The sequence below is a fragment of the Panicum hallii genome, chromosome 9, assembly GCF_002211085.1.
Source record: "Panicum hallii strain FIL2 chromosome 9, PHallii_v3.1, whole genome shotgun sequence".
Taxonomy (NCBI): Eukaryota; Viridiplantae; Streptophyta; class Magnoliopsida; order Poales; family Poaceae; genus Panicum; species Panicum hallii.
In genome coordinates, this window is record NC_038050.1 from 5943906 (window position 1) to 5956028 (window position 12123).

The following is a 12123-nucleotide window of genomic DNA, read 5'->3' on the forward strand; positions in this document are numbered from 1 at the left end:
TCCGGACCCAACCCTTAACCGCGGCTCGCCGGAGCACTGCCTGACGGCGGCAGTCCCTTGGTTACTACATCTTGTTCCTTCTGCTTCAATCGCATTCGCCCCAGCTTGCATGGATGGAGGGTTGGGGTGTTTGGTATGACAAGAGACGCCTACTCTCCTCTCCTTCACGCCGTCCGTGGGGCTAGGCGGAGCGCCATGTACGGCGGCAGGGCACCTCACTCCGGTGGTCTCTTGCTTTCATATCATTCCTTCCCCGCTTGCATCAACTCATGGCGACGCCCGTGTAGCTGCCTGTTTCCGGAGGCGAAGCGGCCGGCCGGGGCTGGTAGACAAGTTACAATGCATCGACGATGTTCCCTTGCAGCAACCAACTGAAGCATTGCATCATCGTTTCAGTCTCTCCATCGGTAGCCGCAGTTGGGTTGCAGCAGACGAAGAAGAGCGCCATGCCTTCCTCGCCCCCTCGCCGTCGCCTGCGCCAACGATGCAAGCGTGGTGGCCGTCAGGCCTGGGCTCTGAACCCACTGAAGAAGACAATTAGACAAGAAGACAAGACAGATATGGAGCTGATCTGGGCCGTGGCCGCAGGCGGCGCAGCAGACGGACTTGGTGCGGGGCAGGGTGGCCCGGCGGGGTCGAATCAAAGGCGACGTCCTCGAAGAGCACCTGCGTGACCTCGCCAGCGGCGTGGTCCCCCATGTTCCGATACAAGCAGTTTGTTTCGCCCACCTCCTGTAGAGTTCAGAGTTTCAGACAAGATACTTGCAGCCCCATGAAGTTCAGAACTTCGGAACAAGAAGCTGGGTGACTCGCTGACTGCCCTTAAATTGAGATACTCTTGAGTCTTGACATAGAAAATCTTTTGCACAATTTAAAAAGACATTTTCAAATCTTTGAGCAAATTATGGACTCAGGAAAGGTAAATATGGAGGATCAGTTAACCTGATGGTCACAGTTCCTGCAGGCATAGAGAAGCACCTCGTTTCTGAGAGGAGATCAGAGATGAGAGAGAAGGAACAGATGTTTGTAAGAAGCGTTTAAATAAAAGAAAATATTTGTTGAATCTGGTCCGACCCTGCTGGTTGCTGGCTGATGCCAAGTCTGCAGTCTGGACTCCGGAGGAACCTGGTGGAAGAGAAGTGCCTGGAGAGGCAGCGCATCGTAGCACCAGGTGATTGTGTGTGGCAGTGTGGGGGCCGTTTGGTCTCTCGCTTTAGAAGATTAGTCGAGCTCTCTAGTCGATTGATCCATTCTAAATACGAGAAGCTTTGATTCTGTTGCATCGAAAACATGTGGTACGAATGTGTGCAGAACCAGCACGAGACCTAACTGCTGCAGTAGCTTTGTTTTCCATCAAAAGCCAAGGCGACAGAAGTTTTAAGTTGTTGGTTCAAAAGACGGGGAATGAAAAATGGTTGTAGTTGTCTTCATACATATCCAACCAGCACGCTGAGACAACATAACTGAAGCAAGACATGATGTATAATAAGTCTTCATGTTCGCCATGCCCATGTTGTTCGCGAGAAGCTCACTGAGGACTCATTCTCTACATGATTCTGCTAATCAAGTCCAACTACATCTTGAATAACGTTTCACGACAAAATTCACCCGAAAGTTGGTTCAAGGAGAACGTCACGCTCCAAACGTTATGGACACAATTATACCACAAGGAAGCACATTACTGGTGACTGTCCATTGACTAGCTGCATTGCTGTATTTCCTGGTGATTAGCATCCGACCATAGCATGAGAGCAGATAGGAGCGATATCGTGGCTGTCTCGACTCGTAGCCTGCATGGACCAAGACCGACAGGTGCCGCGCCTGCTGATTTCAGTGCATGTACCTCCTCTTCTGTGAAGTCTGAGGAATATGGATGACAAACGGTGCGAATTAGAATAACAATGGTGATTTCGAATATGAGATTCTTTATATTACAATTAAATAACAGCATCCCTATAAGTAGTCTTTGAAGATAAAAAAAATTATGATGGCTGAAAAATGATGTAATCCAATTATGTGTTTAACAGTTCTTCTAACATACATGCCTGCACCAACACAAAATATCCTACAACTTTTTTTTCATTAATATATGTACTTTGCATTATATAATCACTTTCTCATTTATTGGAAGCAACTAATAACAAAATGAAAATTATGAAGCACATATTGGGGTAAACGATAAACATCTGGGTGAATAATTTGAGCTTTTAGTGATCAATCACCAATGTCATTCCTATTTAAACAATTAGATATGAATATGTATATAGATCTTGTTACCTCCTTCAGGCCCAATAATCAAAAGCCCGTTTTGTTCATTGCTGGATTTTGGCAGGACCCTTAAAAGAGGAGGTGCTTCTGCTGATGCTAGGAAAGCAAGCTTTGACTGTGAAACCTGACAGAAAAAAGGTCAACAGTTCATCAGAAATGAATTATACTGCAAAAAAGATTCAGATCAATTTGTTTAGTCACACACAGACAGTGGAAATATCAAGTATGCAACAGTTGTTCCAGTTGTTTTGCATGCATATTAGACGCAAACAGCTTCAGCAAGAAAGTTCATTTAAACATGTATTGTGGTACTTTCCATATCCCATGAAGAATGACTGTAGTTTGAGTTTGAACTGACACATTTTCTTAACAAACTACCATAATCTGCAGGATGACAGGGTTTCTCTCAAAACAATGTTACTTTACCACAGCAGAAAAGTATCCTCAGTAGTCAGTCATAATCTGCAGGATGACAGGGTTTCTGTCAAAACAATGTTACTTAACCACAGAAGAAAAGTATCCTCAGTAGTCGGTAGTGACTGCACTAATTTGAGGTTGCTCAGAATGTTTTATGCATAGATAACAAAATATAAGCAATACTTACAACAGGTAGAAGATTGCCTATCTGAATCGGTGGCTTCAGTGACATTTCATGTATTCTCTGGCCTAAAGAACACAAGAGTGGCGAAATTAGTGTATTTTAGGTCTATGAGAAGACAAGAGCAATGCAATTTGTTAGATTAGATCCTTTCTCACTGAAATCTTGGAAACAACAACAGCATATGCGCACCATGCTAATAACATATATCAATTAAGAACAAACTAATTAACAGACAATGAAATACAGGATATTCTCAACCTACATACATTGTTTAACTGCAGCCAACACGAGACGTTGCAACCTGTCCACCCTATTTTCTGCTATAGTATGACACCGTTCAGTCAGAAGAGGGGTTACACTACAAGCTCCAAGTTCCTGAATAGGAAAAGGAAACAGACTTAGAAGTAGGCAACGAAGAAGCAGAACACCCAAATTGCAAGTAACATACAGTACATTTCTCTATAAGCCAATCTGCACGTCCACCCTTCAGTGTCCCTGGAAATTATAGAATTATAAAATGGTACAGGATGCGATCAAACAGTCCCATGGTTCGCACAGTATATTTATTTCACGAGACTCACCAAATGCAGCAAAGACATGCCATTGGATTCCTTGAGGAGCTACGAGCCTAGCATCCTCTAATAGCTCAACATCCGTGCCACCCTTGTCAACTTTCGTTATGGATCCTTCAACTAAACCGCCAGCTCCATCAAATAGCTCAACCCTTTAAAAAAATGTTGAGAGAAGTTTCAGCACGTAAACAAGCAATTGTTGGAAATATAAGATGTAATTTACCATGCTGTATTAAAAATATTGTCTCCTAGAAAATGCTATATTATATCCATGTAACGATATTATTCTCTTACATGCTAATATGCATGAGCTGACCAGTTAAAGTATTTAGTAGATGGTCAATAACTTAAACCATAGATGTGGACGATCCCTAAGAAGTTAATAAACCGATCAAACTTATTGGAGTACCTGCTTAAGCAGCCATAAACTAATTCGCAAGCTAGTGCTTGCCGGACTGACTGTATACGTAGAAATGAATATATAAAAACAGTTTTTCGCATTGATTTTAGTAGCTGAATAGATACTCATGTAGAAGCCAAGCCAGGCGCGTACTCCACGGAAGAAGAAAAGCAATGATACCTGTCATTGACGCCAAGGCGCAAAACCCTTGTCATGTGCCAGAACTCGTCTCCTTGGATCCGGACCACCTCACCCTGCAAGGTAATATCCATTTTAGTTACATCCAGTATGAGCCCACGGAACAACAAGCGAATAACTTCAACACACGCCACCTACTCAGACAAAATGCCATGATACAAGCGAAACAAATCAACGTTTCGTGCAACACGCATTGTCTCCTCGGCAACCCAACACAGACGAACATCTGGTGCAGCAAGCGGATAAGCTGCATATGAGGCCACCGCGTGGCCAGCAGGAATGAGAACAAGGCGTTCGACGGAATGCCTAGGCGGCGGCGGGCAAGTAGCGATGGGGTTAAGAAGCGTGTTTACCTTCGAAGAGGGGAGGGACGGGATGTGGAACAGCGGCAGCCCACCGCGAGCGCGGCTAGCGGCGCTGCTGTGCGCGCGCGTCGCGGCTGCGACGAGGAGGCGCCGGACCCGCGCGGGGGGGCCGCGCAGCAGAGCTGAGGATGAGGAAGCGAAGGCGGAAACGGACGGCATCGCCACGGCACTGGGCCTGGCGGCGGAGGACGGCCGAGCAAACGCCGGCGGAGGACGGCCGAGCAAACGCCGGCGGGGCAGCGGAAGGTGGAGACGTCGTCGGGCCTTACAGGTGCTGGTGCAGTGGTGCTGCTGTGCTGGTCGTCGGGTAGGATATCGGAGCACGGAGCAGCCCGCAGGGGGTTTTGCGTTTTGGACCGCGCGCAGCACGGCCCGGTTGGACGAGTCAGGCCAGCCCACAACGAACGCAGCAGCCTGGCCCAATCAGATGAGCTTCATCAAGAGACATAAGATGCTTTCCCATTTCCGGCGCGAGTTGAAATCGGATCGTGCGCGCAGATGAGTCTTCCACGCCAATCACACCATCTGATCTGATCAACCTGCAACTTCCCCCTCGATCTGCTCCACCTGCGCCGCCTTCTCAGCTATGGCCGCCGCAAATCATCTGCCGCCGTGCGTCGTCCTGCTCCGCAGCGTGAATCTGGAGCGGTTCTCCGACGAGCGCCAGCACGCGTGGGGGGCGATCAGGTGCCCTAACCGGAAGGCCTACGGATGCGGCGAGCGCGGGCAGGAGCTGGTGGAAGGCCTCGCGCTCCACCTGCGCGTCGACGACCACCCGAACCTCACCTCGCCCCTGTGCATCCGCCTCAGCGACCAAGTGCTTGGTATCGTTCAAGCGGAGCTGGGCCTGAGCCATAGACCCCGGCCCTCCTCCAGATCGGCGGGAGCAGAGGGATCTACGCCCGGGGCCACGTCCACCAAGCGAACGAGAGCCTCATCGCGCTCACGGTGGTCTTCCGCTTCGAGGCAAGCGAGCTCCTCTACCACCTCGTCTATGACGCCGTCGGCGAGTCGCTCTCGGTGGCCGAGGATCTAAAGAGCATCAGGCATCCCCTCTTACGAGGACCCCCGTTCCCGTGCGGCGCCGCGACGACGTCGATCTGCTCACCGTGGCGGAGCTGGTTGAGGCAGAGTTCCCGAAGCAAGGGCGGCGGCTGCGTGTGGCCTATGGTGCCGTCGGCGGATCCGTCGTCATGCGCCACCGATCCGTGGCAGATTAAGAAGCGGGTCTTCCGATCCAGGATGAGCGGGGTAAGGGGCCCTTCTTTGCGCACGTCGCCTTCTCCTTCCAAGACCATGCCTTCTGGGCCAATCTCATGGAAGGCGCCATGCACTGCGACCTGCACGCCGCCGGTGACCGCCCTCACGTCGATTTTGACTTCCTCAACTTGCCCCCTGGGTTCGAGCTTGAACTCGGCGGTACCATGAAGTTGGAGCAAGTCGACACTACCATGGACTTGGCGTTGGTGAACATGTTCCGGACCATGGGCAGCGCCGGGGATTCTATCAAGTTCGTCTCCATCGATCACATCGGGGACTTCGGTGACAGGATGGTGAGCGTGTGGACTCTGCACCTGGATTGTGGGCATGGCGGGGGGTGGATCCAAGACGCCCAGTTCCGTGTGAGAAGCATCTGGGAGCTGCTGGAGGACTTCAAGAAGGCGAGGCTGCCAGAGAATGTCACACCCGGTTTAGAAAAGGTAACCGAATGCATCCCATATGTGCGCCAGGATCAAGTTCCGCACATACAGTAGACGTCACAAGCGAATATCCGAAGCAATGCATTAACGAATAAAAGTATAATAGTACTTTATTACATGACCGATAGTCTTAATCTTAAACGAATAATCAAACGTTGAGAAATAGCAGCGGACTTCAACTTCACAGGCAGTTGACTGGGAGACATACACTTCTGTCACACCCGGTTTAGAAAAGGTAACCGAATGCATCCCATATGTGCGCCAGGATCAAGTTCCGCACATACAGTAGACGTCACAAGCGAATATCTGAAGCAATGCATTAATGAATAAAAGTATAATAGTACTTTATTACATGACCGATAGCCTTAATCTTAAACGAATAATCAAACGTTGAGAAATAGCAGCGGACTTCAACTTCACAGGCATTTGACTGGGAGACATACGCCTAGAAATCTCCAATGTCTTCAGGAAACTCCGGAAAGTTATCTTGTTCTGAGCAGCATTGTTTTTAATAAAGCAAGCGTGAGTACACTTATGGTTGGTACTCAGCAAGTGGAGTAAATTATATGACATGCAAGGCCAAATCAAGGATAAGCTGACATGGTTTGACTGCGATAAGCATTTTAGTTGGCCAAGTTTTATTTAGCAAGCATTAACTAGGTTTAAGTTTATACCAACCCTTATATAAAAGACTGAGTAAGCAAACAACAACAACAATAAAGAACATCAGCTTAAGTCATCTTCGAGTTCAATTATCATGTGAGGGTCCAAGCCGCTCTTAACCGTGAGCACAGCTGATATATCAGTTTTCACTCTGCAGAGATTGTACACTTTACCCACAGCTCGTGTTTCCCTTGATGCCCGGGTTTGCAAAGCCCTTAAACACTTCCGAGGTGAGTGGTAGGGATTCACTACGAGACCTTTACAAAGATTTCCTAACTTATGACAATCCGCTAAGGTTTCAAGTCAAAGCGGTCATAACCCTCCCTAATGAGGAAATACCTTAGCCAAGGTTCACATAGCCATGTGCCTCAAGAGGACCGAGCTATACCCCGTCGATGCAACCCCTCTTGCCCTTGCGGTAAGATCATCATAAGCCAAAGTTTCTAATTAATTAGCCAAGACCAGAGCCATATAGTACTGTGGTTGTACTGTTTTCCTGGGTGGTTCTCCATGTTTCAATTCATTCAATAATCTTATTCATCGCCATAACAGAATTCCAAAGGACAAGAAAGGTATAGGAGGTAACATGATTTCCAACTATCCAAAAACTATTAATAAGCAACTAGCGTAGCTATAACATAAATAAAACAACCTAGGTTTAATCAAGGAAGATAAATTGAAACTAGGCATGTCCTTAACTTGGGTTCCATCATATTCTAGACACATGCATGCATATAAAGTAAATGTGTATTTGTGAGATTAATAGGACTGAAACATGATCAAGGACCACTTGCCTTCGTTAGCAAACTGCTGCTGCTCAGGGAATTCTTCAAAGTCTTGGCCCTGCGGATCCTCGAACTGCGCACCGTCTAACGTCGCACACAAGCACATACAGGCAAACAAGTAAAACAATAAGAAACAGTACACCATACAATGTAAACAGAGCAAAATAATATTTAAAAACATTGTATAAGTCGTAAGGATCGCGTGAGCGCAAGAATCATTGGAATCGGAGTTAAAACGGAGAAGTTAGGGCTAAAACGGGGTTCCAGGGACCTATCTGTGATAAATCTAGATCTAAAAAGGCTCAGACAGAAGAAACCGGGGGCTAGATTGAAAATAAACCCTAAACAGAAGGGTTAGCTTGCAAAACCGAGAGATATTGGACGGCGGGTTCGATTTTGAAAAACCTTAGGGGCCTAAACAGAAGAATCAGGACTGAAACGTAAATACTTTTGAACTGAGACGGAGTGCGGGTTGATTTCGGAAAACTCAAAGGGCTAAACTGCAAAAGGGCGCGGGTTGACCGGTATCTAACTAATTGACCCGGGATTAGATCGATTACGGGCCGTTGGATCTAGATCCCATGGCGGGGATCGCGCTGGCGGGGGGAACAGCGCGGGAGCGGCGGCGGGGCGCCGGCGGCGAGGCGGAGGCGGCGGCGGCTCGCCGAACTTCATGCGATAAAGCGATTCCCGGCTCGGTTTTGGTTCGGACTTGGACGGGAAGCGAGAGCGCGACGCGGGGAACCGATCTAGGGCAAAAGGAGGCGGCGAAGATGACCGTGGCAACGGGACGACGGCGAGCGGCGGCTCGGTTACTCCGGCGAGCTCGTACAGGCACGGGAGCGCGGTAGGGAAAGGGAGAGACGGCCGGGAAGTTTCCTCACCACAACGCGGTGCCCCGAGGAGAGAATCTGCCCAAGTGCCCCGTCGTAATGCCGGACGGTGCCCTGTGGTTCCTGCTGTCCAACAAGTGTGTGAGACTGGAGGATTCCACGGATGATCATATCTGCATCCTTGACTGGCGCAGCATGAGCATCCTATGGTCCGGACGTCTCAGCGGCTTCCACAGCAGTGAACCGTGGAAGCGTGGAATATTTTGGGTAATCACACCCTGAATTGATCGATAGGGGATTACAGGCCTAAATAGCCAAGCCTCTGCCCATTTATAGAAACATGACGGGAGGGCGGCCGTGATTAAAGGAGCCGAGATATCCTCTGTCTAACATCCCCCCACAGTAGGAACGTCGGCGGAGCGAACGTTCATGCTGGACTGAAACTCCAAGAACACACACGAAGGTAGGCCCTTGGTGAAGATGTCGGCGAACTGCGAGGTAGTCAGAACATGAAGAACACGCACAGCCCCAGCAGCGACACGTTCCCGGACGAAGTGAAGGTCAATCTCAACATGTTTGGTGCGCTGATGTTGCACCGGATTTGTCGAGAGGTAGACAACACTCACATTGTCATAGTAGATGACTGTAGCACGCTGTAGGGGCTGGTGGAGTTCCAGGAGGAGCTGACGGAGCCACGTCGCCTCGGTCACGCCATTGGCCATGGCGCGGTACTCAGCCTCAGCACTGGAGCGAGAGACGGTATGCTGACGCTTGCTGGATCAGGAGATGAGGCAGTCATCGAGAAACACGGCATACCCCGAGGTGGAGCGACATGTGTCCGGACAGCCGGCCCAGTCAGCATCCGTGTAGACGGTCAGGGTGCTCGGCGAAGGCGTGCGGGCGACGAAGAGGCCAAGATTGACGGTGCTACGAAGGTAGCGCAGGATGCGCTTGACAGCGAGGAGGTGCGGCTCCCGTGGATCATGCATGCAGAGGCGGACTTGCTGCACCGCGTAGCTGATGTCGGGGCGAGTGAAGGTGAGATACTAGAGAGCCCCAACCAAGCTGTGGTAGAACGTCACATCCGGAACAGGAGAGCCCTCCGAGGAGAGCTTAGCCTGAGTGCCCACCGGAGTGCTGCATGGTTTGCACTCAGTCATACCGGCACGCTCCAGAATGTCGAGGGTGTACTAGCGCTGCGAGAGGAGCATCCCGGAAGCGGAGCGAGTGACAGCGACCCCAAGAAAATGCTGGAGGGGGCCGAGGTCCTTCATCGGAAAGGACCCCTGGAGTGCGGCGATGATGTGGTGAAGAAGAGCAGGTGTTGATGCAGTCAGGACGATGTCGTCGACGTACAGGAGCAGGAAGGCGGTGTCAGAACCCCGCTGAAGAACGAACAGGGAGGTGTCCGACTTGGCCTCCACGAACCCCAGGGTCAGCAAGTGTGCGGCGAAGCAGCTGTACCAAGCACGGGGAGCCTGCTTCAGCCCGTACAGCGATTTGTTGAGCCGGCAGACATGATCTGGGCGAGCCGGGTCAATAAAGCCGGAGGGCTGAGTGCGGTAGACTGTCTCGAAAAGAGTGCCATGCAGGAAGGCATTCTGGACATCGAGCTGGTGAACTAGCCAGTCTTTGGAGAGAGCCAAGCTGAGGACGGTGCGGATGGTGGCGGGCTTCACGACTGGACTGGAAGTCTCGTCGAAGTCAACACTAGGGCGGTGGGTGAAGCCACCGAGAACCCAGCGCGCTTTGTACCGATCCAGGGTACCATCGGACCGCATCTTGTGCTTGAAGATCCACTTGCCAGTGACGACGTTGGCACGAGGCGGCGAGGAACGAGAGTCCAAGTGTTGTTGTGGATGAGAGCTTGGAACTCATCGTTCATCACCGCGCGCCAGTGCGGATCGTCCAGGGCCCAACGATAAGTCGTAGGTACTAGGGATACGGCGGTGGCATGAAGTAGACGAGGCTGAATGAAGCCACTCTTAGCGCGAGTGCGCATTTGGTGGCTGTTGACGACAGGAGGTGCCGGGGCTGCACGGGCGGGAAGGTGCACTGGAGCGAGCGCTTGGCGCGGGACGCGCGCGGTGCGCTGACCAGCGGCCGGCGGATGGCCCCAGTGCCATGGCGGAGAGGCAAGGGAGCCAACCACGGGAAGCCTAGGCGGGGGAGGCCTAGCTCCGGGTAGCCCAGGCGGTGGAGGCGGCCCAGGCGAAGGTGGCCCAAGCGGAGGCAGCCCGCCAGGCGACGAGGCCGGCCCAACTAGCGTGGATGGCCTGGTTGGCAGGGGTGGAAAGCTAGGGGGCCCAGGCGTGCTCCGATGAATGACCTACATAGAGTCTGGACAATGAAAATCATCCAAAAAATCAAGGTTAGAGGGAGGGCGGGAGGCCGTCGGAGTTGTGTCAGCGAAGGGAAAGGAGGACTCATCAAAGATCACATGGCGAGCGATGATGACACGGTTTGTGGAGATGTCTAGACAGCGGTAGCCTTTGTGATCTAATGAGTAACCAAGGAAGACACACAGGACGGAGCGTGGGGCAAGTTTGTGGGGAGCGGTAGCAGAGGTGTTGGGATAGCACTTGCAACCGAACACGCGGAGGTGGGAGTAGGATGGTGGATGCCCGTAGAGGACATGGTGGGGAGTGGAAAACTGAAGTGTTTTCGAGGGGTGGCGATCGAAAAGGTAGGTGGCAGTGTGGAGGCCTTCCACCCAGTAGGGAGGGGGAAGGTGGGATTGGAAAAGGAGGGAGCGAATGATGTTGTAGATGGTGCGCAAAACACGCTCAGCTTTGCCATTTTGCTGCGAGGTGTAGGGCCACGACATGCGGAGAACAACACCATGGGTTAGGAAGAATTGGCGAGTGGAGGGGTTGTCAAACTCGCGACCGTTATCACATTGCACACTCTTGATGGTGGTGCCGAACTGGGTGGCAACAAAGGAAAAAAAGTGTGCAATAGTAGAGAACGTGTTAGATTTGAGACGGAGGGGGAAGGTACACAAGTAGTGAGAGCACTCATCAAGAATAGCAAGATAATATTTGAACCCTGAAACACTAGACACCGGAGAGGTCCATAAATCACAATGAACAAGGTGAAAATTATGCGAGGCACGAGACTGCAAAGTGGAAAAAGGGAGACGGACATGACGGCCAAGTTGGCAAGCATGGCGGAGGTCGTCATGTGCTCCATTATTGCAAGTAATGGCAGAAGAGCCAGCTAGCTTAGAAAGGGCTTCATGACCGAGGTGTCCAAGGCGGCAGTGCCACAGCTGGGAGGATACACTGGTGAGGAGGACGCTAGGTGTGGTGGTGGAGGCCGGAGGCAGCAACGGGTAGAGCGAGTCAGAGCTATTGCACTTGCTGATCAAACGCCTGGTCCGGAGGTCCTTTACAGAAAAACCAAATGGGTCAAACTCGACAGAGCAATTATTATCGGTTGTAAATTGGCGAATAGAAACAAGGTTTTTGATGATGTGAGGGGCGACAAGAACATTGTTAAGGTGAAGAGAATCGATATGTGCAGAGCCGGTGGACACGACTGGAAGAGCAGAACCATCCCCCACAATGATTGTGGAAGGTGTGGAGGTGGATGGGGGATGGGAAAAAGAAAGTATACCGGAGCTGGAGGCCATGTGTGCTGTTGCACCGGAATCCATGTACCACTCACCCGTTGATGGGGGGATGAGAGTCATGGTGTTGAAGGCCCCAGCAAGGGCCGGTTGGTCCCAGCCCACCA

At 51.0% G+C, this 12123-nt stretch overlaps 1 protein-coding gene across 1 annotated transcript; it reads right to left on the reverse strand.

Annotated features, from left to right (window-relative positions):
- Positions 1–1460: 1460 nt before the first annotated feature.
- LOC112873637 (ribosomal RNA small subunit methyltransferase E) lies at positions 1461–4669 on the reverse strand. Its single transcript, XM_025936653.1, has 8 exons — positions 4393–4669; positions 4022–4095; positions 3451–3593; positions 3318–3364; positions 3136–3244; positions 2873–2934; positions 2278–2392; positions 1461–1860 (listed from the first exon to the last, which is right to left on the reverse strand). The coding sequence occupies exons 1-8, from the start codon at positions 4561–4563 to the stop codon at positions 1700–1702; spliced, it is 882 nt and encodes a 293-aa protein (XP_025792438.1). The 5' UTR covers positions 4564–4669; the 3' UTR covers positions 1461–1699.
- Positions 4670–12123: the final 7454 nt, after the last annotated feature.